The sequence below is a fragment of the Electrona antarctica genome (genome assembly GCF_951216825.1).
Source record: "Electrona antarctica genome assembly, chromosome: 2".
Classification (NCBI taxonomy): domain Eukaryota; kingdom Metazoa; phylum Chordata; class Actinopteri; order Myctophiformes; family Myctophidae; genus Electrona; species Electrona antarctica.
This window is the reverse complement of record NC_136807.1, coordinates 38,136,804-38,158,439: the sequence shown is the minus strand read 5'-3', so window position 1 is coordinate 38,158,439 and position 21,636 is coordinate 38,136,804. Positions and strand designations below refer to the sequence as shown.

The 21,636-nt window shown below is 43.6% G+C and overlaps 1 protein-coding gene across 17 annotated transcripts; it reads right to left on the bottom strand.

The window, feature by feature from the left end:
• Positions 1-1,897: 1,897 nt before the first annotated feature.
• LOC306937495 (putative helicase mov-10-B.1) lies at positions 1,898-20,896 on the bottom strand. Of its 17 annotated transcripts, none has more exons than XM_079521306.1 (24): positions 20,715-20,896; positions 19,471-19,776; positions 19,363-19,425; positions 18,821-19,227; positions 17,627-17,723; positions 17,371-17,512; positions 16,664-16,916; positions 14,894-15,022; positions 13,106-13,268; positions 9,007-9,173; positions 8,180-8,356; positions 7,713-7,825; positions 7,117-7,313; positions 6,490-6,587; positions 6,181-6,278; positions 5,911-6,009; positions 5,283-5,388; positions 4,635-4,752; positions 4,335-4,526; positions 4,121-4,192; positions 3,912-4,037; positions 3,727-3,815; positions 3,331-3,443; positions 1,898-2,928 (listed from the first exon to the last, which is right to left on the bottom strand). In XM_079521306.1, exons 2-24 carry the CDS (start codon positions 19,768-19,770, stop codon positions 2,867-2,869), a joined length of 3,381 nt encoding a protein of 1,126 aa, XP_079377432.1. In that variant the 5' UTR covers positions 19,771-19,776; positions 20,715-20,896; the 3' UTR covers positions 1,898-2,866. The 17 variants fall into 17 exon arrangements, with proteins under 17 accessions (XP_079377432.1, XP_079377430.1, XP_079377434.1 ...); XM_079521304.1 differs by having other exon boundaries at positions 18,821-19,302; positions 19,516-19,776; XM_079521308.1 differs by having other exon boundaries at positions 19,516-19,776.
• Between the last annotated feature and the right edge of the window lie 740 nt (positions 20,897-21,636).

Here is a 21,636-nt window from a genome sequence, read left to right as displayed (position 1 = left end):
CCAACTAATATAGGTCATGCACAATCCTGTAAAACAGAATAGTAGAAGGATAAACGGATAAAACAGTACACATTGTGATGCCAATACTTTTGTACTTTTACTCAAGTCAATTTTGAATACCGAACTTGTGCTTATAACTGTTTCTACAAACGATACTGAATTAAGTAATATGTGAGTAGGCCTACTTGTTCTTCACCCGGCACTGCCTGCAGCCCTTGCATGTAACTCCCAGATTCTCTCTCCACTGTACTATCGAATAAAGGCAGAAAAAACTAAAATATACTATAGGGAAGAAAATGTTCAATCAAAAATAAAAGTGTTGTAGCAGACCTCTGGTCAACCACTTCTGACTTGGAACCCTCAAGGGAAGAGAAACAGAGGCCGGCCCAAAAACACCTTGCACACCTTGGGCCCAAGAGACTAGGAAACACCTGGTCGCAGATAGAAAAGAACGCCAGTGACAGAGACACTCTGGAGGTCCCTTGTCGATTGTCGAGGTGTAAGTAAGCAGACCTCTGGGAGTTTATTCCAGATAATATCTGGAATAAATAATCACATATTATGTGATTATGTGGTGCAAAAAAAACCACAATGCTCCTTCTTCAAGTTTAGTTTTAACTCCGGCGATTGAAACCAGACATGTCCCAGATGACCTGAGAGGTCTAACATAATGCTACTTCTCCAAGTTTAGTTTTGACTCCGGCGATTGAAACCAGACGTGTCCCAGATGACCTGAGAGGTCTGGATGTTTTTTAGGCTCATAGGTTCTGGATTTGTATACAGTGTACCTCCCCGCCCCCCTCACCCAGTTTTTACACTGGCCCGGGGGGGCAGTCCGAAGAAGAGAAAAGAAAGTGACAAGAGAAAAACATAGTACAAGACAAAGAAAATCAGACTTAATGTAGCTTAATATGAGAAATGTATTTTGGCTCTAAACCATTCACTAGTAGTACTTGGTATTGATACAATTGATTATTTTCATTAAAAAATAAGTCAAACGATACAATTTTGTTTCCATTGACAAAGCCTTATCGATATACTATCGATTGTTGAAATTAAAATAGATTTTTTTCCCCCCAATGCAGTTACTGTATCATACAGTTAGTGATGCAGTTACACCCCTAATATAAATGATAATGTAGGATCATAGCTAAAGCAAGAACCTACCATCAGTCTAAAACAATGTAATATAAAAAATAATCTGTACATTGCAACCAGTATATACACAGACACACCATGAGTATAGGATGCCAGGTCTACAAATAACCTTACATCCGTCTACACCAGTAAGACGAGAAGCGACCTAAAGGGCGAGGTTGCGTGCACTGGCCATATATGGAGCGTGTCTTGAGTGTACAGGGTTTGATGTCAGATCAACATATGGAACGTCAGAACAGGTCAGCTCCATATATGGAGATCTAAGGTTGGCAGCGGGGACAGTGACTTGTGTACAGGGTTTGATGAGGGCCCTGGTAGGGCCGGGACTTAATTTTTCTAAATGGACAGGTATCAGTCAAAAGGGAGACATCGAAGAACAGGTTCTGACATATATCATCTACTAATATTGACGACATCAGGGATCTCCATATATGGGCTTAATTGCGACAGGTCGCATTTACTATGATGATCCCTGATTTACTATCATCCCTGATGATGTCACGAGACCTGGGGACAATATATGGGGGCTTTCCCCATGTATGGGGATTTTGAGTGATACACTGATGGACCAAAAATGCACGATTCAATAGTTAACTGCGACCTTCGGTCACAACAACATGCAATCTAAATGACATTTTAGCCTTTGCATAAGCCTGCAAGGTCTACCTTGGATCTACCGCACTAGTTTGAGTGAAAATGAGCTTGTGTTGTGAGAATACACAGAAAATCAGAGGCCCAAAAAATGCTGTATCGTTTATTTAAATGCATTTTTTTACCGTAGCCAGTTGAACAAAGCCTTATGCTCCCAGAGTTGCCTGTCATTACATTAGAGGAGCTGCCTGAACTGAACAGCGAGTACTGCAGTGTTTTAACAAACCTATAAAAAGATGAGTGCAAAAGGCGTTTCCTGAGTGCGAGGACAGAAGCCTTCACTCATACGTACATAAAGCATACCGTACAATAGACAGGAAGAGAGCCTCACAGTTTCACACAACCTTATGACACACAGTACGTGAACAATAACACTACATAGTATACATGGTGGGATAAAAATAAAATCAAAGGTCAAGCTCATTGTTCCGTTTTCCACACCAAGTTAGTTGAGGACAATTTCCATTATAAGCTATAGACAGAGATGGTCTTAGATGTTGAAACATGCAGGAATGTTTAGCAAAAGTATTCCTATTCAAGGGGTATTCAGGGTCTTAGAGATGCCTTTAGTTGAGCGGTAGTGTGATTTCCAGGCCATGGGTGGAGGGCGGCCTCTCGCCTGAAGCACATAGATAAATTACATATTTAAATATAATATTTAGCGTTTAATAAATGTTTAATTTCATCCTAGAATCTTTTTAATGAATTAATAAGTTATGTTGCAATTTCAAAATCAATTTGGTCTATACATATCTCTGCATTCAATGACATTCAATTCAATTCATTCAATAACACATACATGATGTAATAAAAACTATGCAATTGTCCTTGGATCTAAATAATTCCTTATAAAAATATCAGTTGTTTCATATTCATAAGAAGATACATACGCCTAGTTTATGCTTATAGGGAAAACATTTTTTACAAGTAGTCTTATTTAAACAAGACATGCATGGAAAATGTCTTGTTTCTAAATATGGATGAGTCCAGCCTAGCAACTCTGTAGAAGAGCAGGATAATATCGTTATATTGGAACAGGTCCTAAATGTAGTCTCTTTCAGTGTTCATTCCTCCACTCTGGGGCCGGCTGCAGCTGAACGACACTCTCCTCAGTCGCCACTGGGGAGCGCCATTCACAATAAGGGAGGATACGGGGAAGGAAGGAAGGAAGGAAGGCATTAACAATGGATCAAAAATAAACAGATACATTACTGCATAAGGAAAAGTGTGTTGTCCGTTTGTGAGACTATTCTTGGTTGGACTATGTTTCAGGTTCTCCCAGTTGATGGCTGCTCAGGTGGTCATACTGAGGGCTCGGGATGGGGGCCGTTAATTGGGGGTCGAGCTCAGGGAGACCTCGACATGTATACAGACAGGGCGTGAACAGGTGGCCTTCTGATTACCAGCCAGTCTGCCAAGGCGCTCGGTGGCAAGAATAGGTTATTATAGTTTTAAGGATTCAGGTTGGGGTTAGGACTTGTTTTTTAGGGATGTCTTTGCTTTGTGTGACTTGTCCCTCACCTTTAGGCTGCATGTGGATGTAAAGGTCGGCCAATCTGCTCACCACCTCCTCCTCGTCCTCTGTGTGAGGGAAACCAGCATATCCTCCCTCATCACTGCAGTACTGAATAAATCTGGAGCAGAGAAAAGAGTGTGAAAGAAGGAGAAAGAACCAAGAGAGAAAAGAAACAGAATTAACTAACACTAGTTGCGATCCTATACTCTGAGGGCGAACATTTGGTGAACATAGCAGATCTACAAGCTCACGAGTCACGGTGCGTTGTGACTTGTGAGCTTGCAGACCGGCTAGTTTCGGCAAAGGAAAAAGGAAAAAATAAAAGGTGAATTATATTATTAGTGGTTCATTTGTCAAATGACACAATAATTGTATAGTTCGATTTAGAGGCAAATACCCACCTGGCCCAGGTCGGATCAGTTTTAAGCACTCTGGGGTTTCCCACCACAATCAGAAGGGCTTTGGCTCGGGTCACCGTCACGTTGAACCTCTGTTAAGTACAAGAAGAAGACATCGATTCGCAGGGGCTCATTTACATAAGGGTCAGGACAGTAAGAGTCGAGTCATGTCGCGTTTTATGCCGCACCTTCACATTCTTCACAAAGCCCAGGCTGAACTGTTGATCGAGCTCAACATATTTGGGGCTGCTGCGGACTGTGGACACCAGGATCACCTTTCTCTCCTGGCCTTGGAACTCCTCTACCGAACCAACCTGATACACACACATACACACAAGTCAAAAGGAGTATTTTCTGAAACGTCATATTTAATATACAGCCGATGATGCCTCCATACCTTCAGGTCCTTCATGTTAATTATTTTCAGGGAGTTCTCCACTGACTTGAGGGCCTTGCGAATTTTCTCCACCTTTATAAATATATAACATTGTGTTTAATTGTGTTGTGTTGTGTCTTTAATTTACGAATAACTTTTCTACTGACAGTATTATGTAAATGGATAAATAGACCAGTCTTTGGTGTTAAACACTCGGATATAGTGTGCCGCAAACCTGTTTTCTGTAAGGGGCAACGATGCCAATGTCTTTTGGCTCAATCTTGGACAGGCCATTCTTGCCCTGCGTCTCAAGGATTTTCTTCAGGTAGTCCATCAACATCTGCACCTCTGCTACGTTGAAGAACGAGGGACTGTTAGCCTCACGCACGTCAATACCTGTCACTCCATGGAAGATCACAGGAAAGTCCTGAAACAAGAAAACAGGAAGAAGAGATGCATTCAAGAAATATCTCATCAATCCATGCCCGTTTGTGTTTGTATTGTGTGCTCAGGGAGAAGGCAAGAAAGAAGTTACCATCTTGGGCAGGTGTTCCCATCTACAGTAGGAGTTGCGGATAATCTCATTTGCAAAAACCTGGAGTTCTCCGTCATAGAAGAGTTCATTGGGAATGTTCAGAATGGCAGGGTGGGACCTGGAAAACAGTGTACATACAGAGACTGAAGACTATAGACTAAGATTGAATATACAGAGTAGGACAGAGACAAAAAAGTGGGCCTACATGCAGGCTACAAGACCAACAAGGGTAGACCAACTATACAAAGGTTGAAAATCAGCCATGACTTTTAGACCTGCAGGCATACTTTATAACAGAAAGGAGAGGTCGCACAACTCGTAGTTCCGATGCCAAAGAATACTTTTTATTTACCAACGTTTCGACAAGCTAGTTGCCTTCTTCAAGGTATGATATACCCTGAAGAAGGCAACTAGCTTGTCGAAACATAAATAAAAAGTATTTTTTGGCATCGGGACTACGAGTTGTGCGACCTATCCTTTCTGTTATAAAGTTTGTCTCCCGTGGTCAGCACCTCCCTACTCTTAGTGTGCGCTCCTACCATTTTATTTGCTTTGAGACCTGCAGGCATACCATGAGTTGGAAATATCTTAGTAAGTAAATAAAATGGCTTTTTTTCCTTTTCTTTTTACGGAGGGAAATGAACATGCCTGTAGTTTCTTAGCAGTTTGGTGACAAATGGTTTGGCGAACTCTCCTCTCTCGTTCTTGATGTACAAATCCACATGCGTCATCAGACGTTCCAACAGGGACAGGGCTGCAAGGATACCATAAGTCAACATACAGTCTGTGAAACTTTGACCTACAAAATGGTCCCCAATGAATGTACTGTCCACTGTATGCATGCAAATCCACTACGACATGATCCATTACATAACCTACTAGAGATGTACTGTAACGATACCAGTTTTTCCTACCCATAACTAGGGCTTTAAGCAACTAGTATCGACTATTCAACTAGTCGACTAGTAAATCCACTAGTTGACTTGTTGATAAGAAAGAAAAAAGCGTTTTCTTTTCTCCTCCCGTTTTTGTAGGCCTCAAGATCAGCTAGAATGCTAGATTATAGTCACCAATGTACACAGTTTTTAAATGTAAAAAAGTGAAAGCCCTACCCATAACTTGCATAATGCGTAGACTATTGGTCGATATAGAGTACCGATCTGATACCAGTGTGTATTTCATATTTGTACACTCTCAGATATGGTGTGTGTGTGTGTGTGTGTGTGTGTGTGTGTGTGTGTGTGTGTGTGTGTGTGTGTGTGTTTGTTTTATTTACTCATGCCATGCTTCATTGCCAGTGGAGATCGGACAATAGGCCCCAGCTGGTTTGGATCTCCAGCCAGTACCAACTGAGTAGACGTCGTCTGGAGCAGACCTAAACACAAAAAAAACACTTCACCACTGCGAATACACCTGCTGCAACATGTGCGTGTGTACAAGATCTACAAGCTGCAATAAGCTGTAGATCTGTGTGTGTGTGTGTGTGTGTGTGTGTGTGTGTGTGTGTGTGTGTGTGTGTGTGTGTGTGTGTGTGCATGCTCCTAACCTGCCAGAGGGAGGATGCACTCAGTCTCCATAGCTTGACCTGCCTCATCCACAAATATGTGAGTGAAATGTCCTGGGGGAACGCCTCCCGTCACCAGTCTACAGAGACGGCATTGGCATTAAAGCAGGGTTTAATGATTAAAGGACAGTGCATATTACACTTAGCAAATCAGAAACATGATTTTCTTTTTTTTATAGCCTATAACTGCGATTAAGTTGTTGTAGTTTCACTGGCACAGAAATAGCTTCCGAAACTGAATTTGGGGAGAGTGATGGTTCGCGCTGTAAATAGAATTTAGCATCGGTTTACCGTCCAGCAGTCAGCAACGTGGTCACCACAATCTTATACTGCATCAGAACGTCTGTACTGGGAAACACAAAGCTGTCCCTCTCTAGGTTACAGCATCCCTGTTCAAATGAAAAGGAAGTGATTAAGCACTTAAACCCTATACACTTCATTGAAGTGTATAGGCTACTGACTATTGTAGACTACTGTATTGTCCAATTGTTGAGTAAAATGTCAAGAACAGGGACAGTCACACACCAGGTTTACAGTTCTTTTGTGGAGTAATGTTGCCCTCTACTGGCAACACTAATTCTGCTACCAATGACCAAGTTTTAGGTGCCGAAAGAATAGAATTAAAATGAAATATTATATACCTGCATGCAAGATGTAACAATATTACATTATTATCTGCTCGTTTTGCAAGAGTTTTACAAATTTTGAAAACGTTTGAACAACTTGTGAAATGGCACATTCTGCAGAACATGTTATTTTACTTTTGGTGCTTTTACGTATATTTTGATGCCAATATAGTTTAGTACTTTCACTCAAGTAAAATAAATACAGGACTTTACTAGTTGTACTGACCAGCAGTTGTGTTTTTTAACAGTAGGTACTGACCAGGAGTTGTGGTTTTTAACAGTAGGTACTGACCAGGAGTTGTATAGGTACGTCTCTTGGGTCCCGGCTCATGGCGTACATGCGGAAGACCTTGTGCTTGTCCACATGCTCCACGATCTTCTTACAGAGGAGGTCGGTGGCACTGTTGGACGGGGCACAGGCCAGGATGTGGCAGGAACCCTGGGTCTTCTCTATCTGCTTGATGGACTCAACCACGGTCACCGTTTTGCCTGACAAACACAAATATATTCTGTAATTTCATGCACAGATCATATCTTGTCATCCTACCTTTTGTCAGCTCATATAAATCAATGCATTCCTCATAATACCAGAACCACCAAGACAAAATTAAGCTAAAACTGAACTAATTATTCAGTAATAATAATACAAATTATCTCAAACTCACACACAGGCCCCTTTTCACCAGAGTTGAACCCGTTCCGTTCTTTTTTCACGCATCATTTTGAACCAAATTAATATAATTGGTTCAGATCCCTAAAAGTTGGTTCGGAAATGGAACCGAAAAATACTTCTGGCCCTGAAGTGGGAGCCAAAGTGTCACTATTGACTTTGGAAGACACACATGTGATGTAAAAAAGAAAAGAAAAAGGAATGAACCCGAAAAGTACCTGTACCAGGTGGTCCAAACACCAGATAGGGAGCTGGTTTAGAAGACTGTACCACAATGTGTTGTACGGCTGCATACTGCTCCGGGTTGCCTTCCAGCTGTCTGTCAAATAGACTAACAGAGGCAACGGGAAGTCAATTCCTTTCAACCAGAACGACACAAAATATGTTCTTATCTTAAAGTTTTCTTTTTCGCCTATATCTTTCATTTTACAAAAAATGATGCATGTTGTAGGGGCATATTTGCCGTTTGCCATTTTATTTATCCACAAGAAATCAAGCATACATAACTCACACACATATAAATCTCTCATTTTCATTTTACATTTTAAAGGACCACGATGGAAAAAAGCTTATGGTTTCCCTGCGTTTTATCCTTTTGACTGTGTGGAGGGCAAACACGTTTCTTTTCATACATATAATGCGTTGTCGGTAAAGAAAGAACATCTCAAATCAAAATGCAGCAGACCTGAGCGTGGGCAGTTGTAGTTGCTGGTCTGAGGGGGTGTGCGCAGTGGGAAACAGCACCTCCAACAGGCTGTGTTGAGACACCAGGTCTATGGCTCTGTGCTGGAGGCGCATGGTCATACGGTTGATCGTGAACTCCACACTGAACTTCATGCCGTCCACCAGGGTGGCTAGGAGCCTGGAGGGAAAAGACAAGCCAGACATGCATGGAAATTAGTGTCACAACTACCCATTATTAATATTATTTATTTATTTATTTACTTATATATATTTTTTACTTACATTTTTATTTATCCCACGATTTTCCAACCCATTTTTTCACCCAGTGTCAATTATGTAGGCCTAATGTAATCCTGGGCGCTACACTTCCTCTGCCAACCTGGGGCTTCCTTCTATGCTTCCTTCTATGCATGAGGAGTCCAAGCTGCTCCTTTTCACCTGACGGGGGAGAGTTTCACCGGCCGGACGTAGCGCGTGGAAGGAACACGTTATTCCGACCAGTTCCTTTCCCCTCCATCAGGTGCCAGGGAGAGGTAGTTTAGAGACAAGGATTACTGCACGTTTTTTGTGAGGGTACCCTAAGGGACACGGGGAGAACATGCAAACTCCACACAGAAAGGCCCTTTCGCCAACCCTGCCTCTGGTATGGGCACTGATGACACGGAGGAGAGACCACGCCCCCCAGCGCCCACAGCATCCCCAGCGGGAATCGAACCCAGGACCTTCTAGCTGTGAGGCGACAGTACTACCGACTGTGCCACCGTGCCCCCGCAACTACCCATTATTGAACGCACATCAAAACGTTCCCGAGTTCCTCTTGGTTCTTACTTGGCGCTGAAGCCCAGTTTCACCTGTTCCTGTTCCACACGGTGGATGTAGCCCCGGTACTTCAACACTTCCCCCCCAGAACCAGCACCTCCCGCCTCGCCGTAAGGCCTCACCAGCAGCTGGTCCCCACGCAGCAGGGAGGGACGGTTCTCAGACACCCCTGGAACCTGAAGGGACAGACAGGTATGTACAGTATGTGCACAGTGGTGTAAAGCAGGTGGTTCTCAAACCTTTTGCAAGTCAAGGACCTACAGTAACACTTAAAGATTGTTTTTTTAAATACTCAAAAATAGCAGATGTACTCCTTTAGACTAGAGTAATTTGACAGCTTTAGTCACTATAGTTACTTTGCAGATTTTGATTATGAAGTCAATAAAAATAAACAAGTTTAAAAAATAATTGGACTCCCAGTACATTATGAGATTACAGATTATGTCTGTTTTATTATTAATTGAATACACAGAACCACAATGTAACCAAGCCTCTAGGCCTAGAGCCTTTTGTGTTATCCATTTAACGATCATTGTTGTACTACAACAATTGCAAACTGTTAACACGGAGGCGGAGCCCGCCAGAACCGTAGTAACCGTAGGATTAAATTAGTCGTGCAGCCGCCAGAACCGTAGCCTACGTTTTCCAGGGTTTATATTCTTTAATCCATGTTTTGATCCGAAATGTTAGCTGCCGCTCGTTAGCATAACAGTCCAAGTGGGACAGTGGCCGCGGCCATTTTTAAGATGCGCGCGCATCCACTTGCATCCTATGTGCTGCCTTCAATGGCCTGCATCTCCAAATCGGCGCAATGAATGTCGTTTCTGGTGAAAACAAGGTTTTTCAATGGCCGACAGCAGGCGCTGTGATACTCTGAGATTGAAATTGAGAACTACTCCGTAGTCAGAAATGATAGAAACCGTAATGGGGGTGGTGTTTGCATGTATATCCACAAAGATACTGAATTCATTACCCGTACTGACTTACAGCATGTTGAAATTGAAACTGTGTGGGTTGAATTAATTTTCAAAAATGCGAAATCAGTACTAGTTGGCACAGTCTACAGACCTCCTGATCAGCAAGGCTTTTATGATATTCTTGAGGGTTGCTTAGCTGAGGAGGAGGGTGCAGAGAAAATCCTGATGGGCGATCTGAATACAGACGTACAGCGTAAAGAGGCGCCTGTTTTCAAATCATTTAGTAGGTTTTGTGATCTGCATAGTATTAGCCAGCTTATTACCCAACCCACTAGAGTGTGTGTTTCTACTCAAACTGTCATTGATCTCATTCTGACCTCGGACAAATCCAGAATCTCCAAGAAAGGTGTTATTGTATGCGGGCTTAGTGATCATTTCATGATATTCTGTACCCGCAAAAAACAAAAACAAAAGGCTGGCTGCCACAAAGCAGTCATATCAAGGGACCTCAAAACCTACTCGTGTGAGGTCTTTAACCAAGAATTGGAGAGTCTGGATTGGTCTGATGAGCTTAACAGCACACTTGTCGAAGAAGCTTGGCTTGGCTTCAAAACTAAATTTACATCAGTACTGAACTACATGGCTCCTCTGAGAACCATCAGGGTCAAAACCCGCTCGGAGCCATGGATGAATTCGGACATAATGACTGCAACGAATACCAGAGACAAAAAATGCTCTGAATTTCTAAAATGCAAGTCAAAGCTTGCCAAGCGCTTCAACAGGGGTCTCCAAGCTCAGCTGGACAACCTAAAAACCCAACGAAACAGGCTAAGAAATAATGTTACTGCCATGATCAAATCCGCCAAAAGTAACTTTATTAATAATAAAGCTGAGGAAAACAAAAACAATCCTCGAGAGCTCTGGAAGCTACTCAACAACCAATTAGGCTATAGTCAGAAACTGAAAACCAGGTTTTCAAACATAAACATTAAAGCAAACAACACTCTCATCACTGACAAGCTTGATGTGGCCAACTACTTGAACATCTTCTTTACAAACATATCAACAACGCTGGTTAACAATCTGCCCTCCCACTCTGGGCTCTTTGGTGTAGAGCACATTAAAACCTTCTACAGAAACCTAGGTGTTTGTAAAGACGATTTTAAATTAGTTATGGTAACAACTGATGAGGTACTTAAGAAACTGAGTGCCCTCCAACCCCACAAGGCCACTGGCCATGACAATATTACCTCCAAATTTCTCAGAGACTCAGCCATCTCTATAGCTCCAATCATCACCCACATAGTAAACCTTTCCATCAAACAGGGACAGGTCCCCCTAGATTTCAAACTGGCCAAAGTAACCCCCCTGCACAAGAAAGGGAGTAAATTAGACCCCGGCAACTACCGCCCTATTTCTATTCTAAGCTCCATCTCGAAAGTGATGGAAAAAATAGTCTATGAACAGGTTGAAAAGTATCTTGCCACTAATAAATTATTGTACGAGTTCCAATCTGGCTTCAGAACATCCCACTCCACTGACACATGCCTTCTCTATTTGAGCGACCACATCAAACAAGAGGTGGACGCTGGCAAATACTGCGGCATGGTCATGCTGGACCTCCAAAAGGCTTTTGACACAGTGAACCACTCCATACTGGTTAACAAGCTAAAAGCAATTGGTTTCGATAGCACATCAGCGAGCTGGATGCAATCCTACCTGGAGGGGAGAGAACAGATGGTGGAAGTGAACGGAACACTGTCCCCCCCCCCTCCCAGTGAGCTGTGGCGTTCCACAAGGAAGCATACTAGGGCCTCTACTGTTCCTAATATATGTTAACGACATGACTTCAGCTTGTGACTGCAACTTGTTCCTGTTCGCAGATGACTCGGCACTGCTGGTCTCGGACAGGGACAAACTGCAGGTTGAAAATGCCCTCAGCTCTGAACTCGGTAGAATCTGCACCTGGCTCGCTGATGACAAACTATCTTTACACCTGGGAAAAACTGAATCCATTCTCTTTGGATCTAATAGTAATCTCAGCAAGGCAAATGGCTTCTTGGTTAGAGTGGGTGACAATGTTATCACACGTAAAGATGAAATTACCTACCTAGGTTCCATCCTGGAGGCTAATCTTTCCGGTGATAAAATGGCCACCAACGTAATCAAAAAAGTCAACCAAAGAACAAGATTCCTTTACAGGATCTCCTCACTGGTCGACAAAAACACCTTGAAGACCTTAACAGGAGCCCTTGTACAAGGCTTCTTTGACTATGCATGCACCTCCTGGTACCACAGCACCTCAAAGGCCCTTAAAACTAGGCTCCAGACCTCCCAAAACAAACTGGTCAGGCTCCTACTTGGCCTCACCCCCCGAACCCACCTCACCCCTGCCCACTTTGACAGACTGGCATGGCTTAGGGTCGGCGACAGAGTACAGCATCTTGCAATGGGTCTGGTCCACAAGATTCGATACTCCACCAAGATACCCATGTACCTGTGTAGATACTTCCTTAATGTTAATGAAGTCCACACCCACAACACCAGAGGGAGTGCAACGAATCATGTTCAACCCAGATTCGGCACAAACAAGGGACTAAATTATTTTCGCTCCTATGCCACCAAAATGTGGAACGCCCTACCAACAGTCATTAAGACATGCGAATCCCTTGACTCCTTCAAAACCGCTCTCAAAGGGCACCTACGGATGGCTGCAATTCGAAACTGGCCCCCGTAAAATCTGAACCCCCCCCCCACCGCCCTCCCCCCTTTTCCCCCTCACTGTATATGTTTCTTTTCCCTTTTTACCTCCATTATGATGAATTCCTGTACTTTCTTTGTCTATATAGAAGTGTCTATTTGTACGTCTCTAAATGTTTTGATGATTTGAACATGGTGGACCCTGTTGTAAACAAGTGTAATGCTTAATTGGGTCGTCCACTCACAGTTAACAGCCTTTGTATTGAGTTTGTGCTTGAAATGTACTGTAATTCTGCAAACTGTTAATACAATTTTCAATCAATCAATCAAAACTCGCGGTCGTGTTTTTTCCACCACCGACCGAGAAAACAACCGGTCAAGACACCACACAGCATTTTGTCATTGTAACATCCGATTACGGATATTTGGCTCTTCAAAATAAGGGTTGCACGCGATAAAACCGTGGCAATGCGCGATAGATGAATACTCACAGCAAGAGCGATGAGTTTCTGGTCGTGCTGGTCTCTGATCAAGGGAGTTTCCACCATGTTGAATTTCTTCATGTCCACAGACATTTGAAGCTCTTCCAGGTATAGAAGCATCTGGAACCTCTCGGTGTAGTTCTGTCTGCTCAGGGGACTCTCCAGCATGGCCCTAACGAGGGATCAAAGGACTTCAGACTTTTAAAATCCCTTTTGGTGTTTTAAGCATTATGTTATACTTTAGCTATTGAATAATAGCATATCTACAAGCTCGCTACTCTTTTTGCTTTTTGTTTTTTACATCGTGAAAATGTGGCGCAAATCTTTAAATATATATTCTTTCACAGAGAACGTTTTTAACTCAAATCTTTGCTTCTGGGGGGGGTCCCTGGAACAACATATTTTCAGATGGGGGTCGATGGCAAATTATAGATATCATGTCCTTGACATTGACATGGAATAGTTTGAGCACCACTGACATAGAAACATAGGTTTTTCAGAAAACTGTCATGATTTAGAAGACATGCCTAAATGGGTTAAGCACAGTGGCATTGCATTCCATCAGGGGCCCAGCATTATTGAATTGAATGAATGAGATACATGCTTTTAATAAATAGTACACAGAACTTTGTGACAAAGACATGCACGTACTCACGCAATACTTTTTTTTTGTGCCAATACAGATGGAGTTGTTTTAGGCATGGTTTAATATCCGAAAACGTCAATCCCCAGACAAGCAACAACAAATAGCCCAGAAATGTGTGTTGTATCCTCGGAGTCATCAAAACTAAACAGCATGAAATGGAATACTTTTTCGTCCTGGGAAATAATGTCATAAAAAGATCCTTTTGCAGAGTTGTAACAAGTAACGCATACTGAATATTGTGATGACTTTATTGACCCTAAAATAAATTCCAGGTGCATTAGACATTGGCAAAGCTGAGTGCTAAGGTCCAATGTATCCGGAGTCTCAATGTACTCAATGAGTCAGTATTAACATACTTTTAGCTAGACCTGCGCCGCCCATTCCACAGTGGCACTCGTGCTCTAGCACTTTGCCATCTTGACTCTCAGGTGAGAGAGAGTTGTAAGTAACTCTATGTGGGCGAGAGAGAGTTGTAAGTAACTCTATGTGGGTGAGAGAGTTGTAAGTAACTCTATGTGGGTGAGAGTTGTAAGTAACTCTATGTGGGTGAGAGAGTTGTAAGTAACTCTATGTGGGTGAGAGAGTTGTAAGTAACTCTATGTGGGTGAGAGAGTTGTAAGTAACTCTATGTGGGTGAGAGAGTTGTAAGTAACTCTATGTGGGTGAGAGAGTTGTAAGTAACTCTATGTGGGTGAGAGAGTTGTAAGTAACTATGTGGGTGAGAGAGTTGTAAGTAACTATGTGGGTGAGAGAGTTGTAAGTAACTCTATGTGGGTGAGAGAGAGAGCGAGGGTCACATGTGTGGGAGGATATGCTGTGGCGATGTATGGGTGCAAAAACACCATGTTAAACTATGTATTCTTGAAGTGTGCTGTAAACACTGTAACCATTTGATTTATTTATGCATACTGAGTGAGGGGTAGGGCATCTTGGACACATGTCAATTGTGAAATGGACTTGACAACTTGTGCAAGCCCAAATAAGAAACTACATTTTACAAACAAGCCCAAAAACCTGCCATGTACAAGCAACTTTACAGAAGAATAAGCCAAAGATCACTTATAATAAGCAAACCTGGCTGCAGCACTTTCCCCGTTTTGTTCAGTAAAGCCACACTCTCAGCACAAGTCCGGTTCCGGTTCTAAACTTACCGAGCATCCAGAACTTCTTTCCTGTGAGAGGTGAGGCTGGGGTGTTTGTCCATGAGTGTCAGATCTCTCACATATTGTGGTATCCTGTAGTTGGTCAGAGTGACCACGTGTTCAAGGCTCCCTGAAGGACTGGGCGAAACGGAAGGAAAAGAGAGCAGTGAGAAACAAGAAAACATTTTTTTAGGAGTAAAAGGCAGGTTCTGTCCAATCATCACGGTTATAGGTGCATTATTTGACTTTTTTGGACGACATCGGTATCGGCAATTGTTGTGCAGCTGATGTGTCTTGATTTTTTAATCACTTTCAAGCTGGCATAACTAATTGTCTCCACCAGGCCGAAGGCATGGGGAGAGTATGTTTTGCACTCCGTCCGTCCGTCCGTCCGTCCGTATGTCCGTCCGTCCGTCCGTCCATCCGTGTGTCCGTCCGTCCGTGATCAGCTAATCTCCGGCACCGTTAACCCGGTCGATGCCAAATTTTGCACACACACTCCCTGGATGCCAACGATGAACCTCTGCCCCAAAATTTCCAGAACGGCCTGTTATAGCGCCACCAGGAGGCCGCTTTGTGCAAAACAAGTTTTTGGACAGTACACCTACAGATTTTGTCCAAACATCACGCAAATTGGTACACAGTCTATCTAGAGCCATTCAACGAAACAAGGTCTTTCAGATTTCTCAGACTCCATCCTGATTGGCTAAGATTGGCTTCCAAAGCAAGCAGGAGTGCTCAGTTTCAAACAAAATGCTGCAAATCATGAACACATCGTGTGATTTCCGTGAAATTGTGCACGCACATTCCCACTAGGCCGAGGAAGAAATGCCACATGAAAATTTTCAACTCAGCCTCATGGTGGCGCTATAACTGGCAGAAAAGTGTTTTTACCTCTAACTGCACGGATCTGTGGATCACTTTGTATGCCAACTCCCTAGAGGCCAAGGAAAAACCTTTGCCTGGAATCTGCTCTTTATAGCGCCACCAGGAGGCCGACATGTAAAACACATTTTCTAATATTACTCCTTCAGATTTTATCCAAATTTCACGCAAATCGGTACACATGCTCTCCATAGTCATGTGATCAAGACGGGTTTGTTTGATTTCTCATAATCCACCCTCATTGGCTACGATTGGCTTCTAAACTTTTCAGGAGTAGCCCGCTTTGTACCCGTTTTGTACAAATCGCCACAACTACTCAACGCAGCGTCCGATTGTGGTGAAACTGTGCATGCATATTCCCACTAGGCTTTGGAAGAAATGCCACTTGACAGTTTTCAAATCAGCCTCATGGTGGCGCTACAACAGGCCAAGCCACGTCACACACATGCACGCATGCGCACACGCACGTTTATATTGCTCCTAAACATTTTGCCAAACATCACACTCACACTCCTATCCTCCTGGTGGAGACCTGTGCCCAGAAGGGCACTTTTTCTAGTTTGGGCATGTTATTATAGGCCTTACTAGTTACTGCATCTACAAGCTCACAACACATTGTGCTGTGAGCGTGTAGATCTGCTGATTTTGAACATTTTTATAGTGCTTAAATACATTTCAGTTTATTATGTTTATCTTTCCAAATTATTTTTATTTTTATTTTACATTTTCTCAAAAGCAGCTTTAATAAAATCTGAGTTCATTTTATTTTATTATTTGAACATTTTGCACACAAAATATTGATCAAAACATTGGCTAGGATTCTCCAAACATCGGGATCGGACCAAACGATCAGTTCGGGCTCTGTTCAAGTTCAATATTACAGAAGTCTCCTACCATTCAGGACGCTGGCCATCCTCGATGGGACACAGAGGCTCTGCGGTCAGGCCAGCCATGGAGCGTGGCTTGTAGGGGGCTGTTGGAGCCAGCTCTCTGGCTAGAGAGGTGGAGTGCTGGGCCTCTATGAAGCGCACAATGTGGAAGGACGTGGAGGAGGGCAGCAGGTCTGCTTTGAACTCAAAGGCCAGGGTGGCTGGATAGAAGCCCACCTGGCTGGAGTGGAAAAGGATCTGGATCTCATAGCTAGCACCTGAGGGCATCACAGAAGAGGAAGACACGTGAGCTGATGATAATAAAAACGTCATCTCAAATATAATAGCTAATGCAGTTATGCAAGTCAAAATAAAACCTATTCTCATGGACACCTTTACCTCCAATTTTGAAAATATGTATTTCCCGGGCGTAAATCTGAAAGCATATCAGACAGACAGAACGCTCTCAAACTCGCCGTATGAGTCTTATCAAAGGAAAATGGCAAAACCTTGCCACTAGAGGCGAAATGGTACACAAATGGTCTGGGACAGAGAAAGATCGATAACTGAAAATGTCCATTTTAGAATCATAATGTTGGGAATATTGTGTAGCCTGTGACGTTTGGCCCAATATTTAGTTCAGTGAACATTGTGTGTGTGTGTGCGTGCGTGTGCGTGCGTGTGCGTGTGCGTGTGTGTGTGTGTGCGTGCGTGTGCATGCATGCCCCTTGCCTGGTCCAAGCTGAAGTGGATTGCTTCGGGATACATTCTGTTCATCTTTGAGGATAAAGTAGCTGATGTGATGCAGTGCAGAATAGTAGGTGAAGTACACTGGGCTGGAGCCAGAGTTCTCGATGTAGAGTCGGGCCACGTACTGTTAAGAAATGTTAATTTCATTGTTAATCAACTTCTCAATGTAGTTCAAATGAGTCACTTCAAGGTCTTAGCAGGAACATACTGTTCTTTTAGTACTTTTGCCAGACTTTACCTCATGCACGCCCTCGACATGGAAGCGCAATGTGCCATCCTTCAGCTCGTGATCTGATGTGATGGTGATGCCGCAACGATCAGAGATGAACTGAGCCCTGCACGGTTGAGAGATCAGAGACATGGGCAATATATCGTATAGGCCTACAGTAGATATCTGGGATTTTGGACATGATATTGTCATAAGACCTTAAGGGTCAATTTTGAACCCCCTCAAGTAACCAAGAGGACCCCTGGACCTCACTTTGAGAACCACTGCCATAAATGCAACACTGTATGTATGATTGAATTTGTGTTTATCAAAAATCATAATGAAGGCCAACATAATATAGATTTATCAAAATATAGGAATCCTTAAAAGGAACCGCTAAAGTCCTAAAGGATCCCAACCCTATACAGGTTCCTATAACCCTATTCACACTGTGCAGTACAGGTTCCTATAATGGTCTCTATTCACACTGTGCAGTACAGGTCCCTATAATGGTCTATTCACACTGTGCAGTACAGGTCCCTATAATGGTCTCTATTCACACTGTGCAGTACAGGTTCCTATAATGGTCTCTATTCACACTGTGCAGTACAGGTTCCTATAATGGTCTCTATTCACACTGTGCAGTACAGGTCCCTATAATGGTCTCTATTCACACTGTGCAGTACAGGTCCCTATAATGGTCTCTATTCACACTGTGCAGTACAGGTTCCTATAATGGTCTCTATTCACACTGTGCAGTACAGGTTCCTATAATGGTCTCTATTCACACTGCAGTACAGGTTCCTATAATGGTCTCTATTCACACTGCAGTACAGGTTCCTATAATGGTCTATATTCACACTGTGCAGTACAGGTTCCTATAATGGTCTCTATTCACACTGCAGTACAGGGTCCTATAACCCTATTCACACTGCAGTACAGGTTCCTATAACCCTATTCACACTGCAGTACAGGTTCCTAGTATAACCCTATTCACACTGCAGTACAGGTTCCTATAATGGTCTCTATTCACACTGCAGTACAGGGTCCTATAACCCTATTCACACTGCAGTACAGGTTCCTATAACCCTATTCACACTGCAGTACAGGTTCCTATAACCCTATTCACACTGCAGTACAGGTTCCTATAACCCTATTCACACTGCAGTACAGGTTCCTATAACCCTATTCACACTGCAGTACAGGTTCCTATAATGGGCTCACTTGTCAGCGGCGAGTCTGTCCATGAGGAGCCGGGCCAGCTTCCTGCGGGCTAGAACGCCCGTCTCTGCTTCACCACCAGGGCTGGCTGAGGTTCCCAGCGGCTCAGCAGAGGACATCTGGGCAGGGCTGCAGTTCACTGGTCTTGCTGGACTCAGGGTGGACACCTGGGCAGTGGACACCTGGGCACTGGACACCTGGGCAGTGGACACCTGGGCACTGGACACCTGTGTACTGGACACCTGGGCAGTGGACACCTGGGCACTGGACACCTGGGCACTGGACACCTGGGCAGTGGACACCTGGGCAGTGGACACCTGGGCAGTGGACACCTGAGCAGCAGGGCTGCAGTTCATTGGTCCTGGACTGAGGGTGGACACCTGGGCAGTGGACACCTGGGCAGTGGACACCTGAGGACTGGACACCTGGGCAGTGGACACCTGGGCAGTGGACACCTGGGCAGTGGACAACTGGGCAGTGGACACCTGTGTACTGGACACCTGGGCAGTGGACACCTGTGTACTGGACACCTGGGCAGTGGACACCTGTGCACTGGACACCTGAGCAGCAGGGCTGCAGATCATTTGTCCTGGACTGAGGGTGGACACCTGGGCAGTGGACACCTGGGCAGTAGACACCTGGGCAGTAGACACCTGAGCACTGGACACCTGAGCACTGGACACCTGAGCACTGGACACCTGAGCACTGGACACCTGAGCACTGGACACCTGGGCAGGGCTGCAGTTCACTGGTCCAGTACTGGGGGTGGACACCTGGGCACAGTGGGCAGGGCTGCAGTTCACTGGTCTTGCTGGACTCAAGGTGGACACCTGGGCAGTGGACACCTGGGCAGTAGACACCTGGGCAGGAATGCAGTTCACTGGTCTTGGACTCATTGTGGACATGGCCATGTGCGTTAATCCCGGCAGGTGCCATTGATCCTGATGTAACATTCTCTCCTGAAGCAAAAAACAAATAAATCAATTTATTATTATTATTATTATCATCATCAAGGTATGCTTCAAGCATGATGCTTGCTTGAAGCATACCTAATGGGGTACAGCATATAATGGCAAAAATCCACCATGGACATGTTATTATGAGCTACTTTCTGTAAATACATTCTGTGCAGGTGATAATTCTTTCAAAGTGTTGGAGTTAGGGAGCGCTCGTTGGAATTCACTCAACGGTTCTGCGCTCCACCCGGTTTGAAATTGCACATAATGCAGGAGGCAGCAGGAGGTTGCGTTGTTGAAAACGAGTGCTTCGTTTTCCAAAAAACATGTCTATGGTGGATGGAACTGAGATTACCAGTACTTGCAGGGAGCTGTCAGTGGGATGTATAAGGAGCTCTGTTTGAAGAGGCCTTATAGTTTAAGGATCTGTATCTTGCCTTAGGTGCTAGGGGGAGGGAGTTGTGAACTAGTCAGTAGCTTAGCCCAGTGTTTAGCTAGGTACCTCCTTCTTATATAGATTCCAAATACTTACTCGCAATATGAGATACTTATAGTATCTCATATAGGCCTACTCCACAATAAAAAAAATCCACAATAAAAATGTTTGAATAATTTAGATTGTTTGACTCCCTCATTTACACAAATACTCTTGACAAAGTGATACATGTCCCTTGTTTAATCAACACATTCCAATGCTAAGGTGGAACTGCAGAGCAGCTGTCAAATGATTCATCTGGTGTTAGGCCTAAACAATAGTCTTGGCAAAAAGGGTTCCTACAAATTAAATTAACATTGATTAAGAAGAAGATTCAATCAGCTGAATTGAAAGCCATGAAACACTGAAACTGCTAGTATCATAGTATGTGCCATGACTGCTTTGTACTAAAAATGAAAATATTGTCAACAAATGCATTAAAGATCAAGAAGAGACAGCCTCTCACCCGGTTTAAAGATTCTAGTAAGCTGCTGGACTGTAAATCTTTTAACACAAGGAGAGGATATCCACACACTTGGGCCCAGTGATATGCCCTCACTTTATTTTCTGTCCTTCACCTGAGCCCTCAAAATAGATGGGTAGGAGAAATAAACTTCACATCCCCTTCCCTTCATCAGCTGTATGCGACACACCTGTGAACACACCCTACATGGAGCACTTCCTCCTGGGAATTGTAGTTTTTCAAATAGAAAACCTTAGTAGACTGAACAAACTTACAAAGGGAAAGTGTGCTCAGACGACTGTCATGATCAAAGCTCAATTTTCATAGAAACAGTCAGAGATGGTGTTATGAGAAGGGAATCAGGAAGAGACAATCATGTAGTTTGTGATTGTAATTGTATATATTGTTTTTTATCCAGTGTCCTCTTACGCCACATTGAAAACCATCCGCATCATAATGTGTGTGTGTGTGTGTGTGTGTGTGTGTGTGTGTGTGTGTGTGTGTGTGCGTGCGTGCGTGCGCGCGCGCGTGTGTGTGTGTGTGTATGTGTGCGCGCGCGTGTGCACATGTGTGTGTGTGTGTGTGTGTGTGTGTGTGTACCTTGGGATTGAATATTACATTGGGTCCACATATCAAGGCTTTCTTGGACTTGGACCTTGATAGACTAAAGATGATACTGCCGAGGCGAGGGTCCTTGGCCCCACAGTCCCTTCAAGGAGAGAGAGAGAGACATAGCAAACTGATATCCAATCCAACTTAATCCACTACTATAGTACATTTAAAACCACAGAGTTGAACCAAAGTTGTGTACACTCAGTAGAAAATAGAAGAAACTAAGAAAATGAAATTAAAAAATACTTACATAAATCATATATATAAAAGAAAGACACCATTATTGATAATGCCCCATAATAACTAACCAGAC

Bases quoted from the DNA above. Each gene is read 5' to 3' on its own strand.
- LOC306937495 (XM_079521303.1), bottom strand. From the start codon at position 19,770: ATGTTACATCAGGATCAATGGCACCTGCCGGGATTAACGCACATGGCC. The intron at 5,389-5,910 runs GTAAATAAAACA...GTATCCTTGCAG, and splicing joins GGCAATGAAGCATGGCATGA to CCCTGTCCCTGTTGGAACGT. The intron at 3,816-3,911 runs GTGCGGCATAAA...TGTACTTAACAG, and splicing joins GCTTTGTGAAGAATGTGAAG to AGGTTCAACGTGACGGTGAC.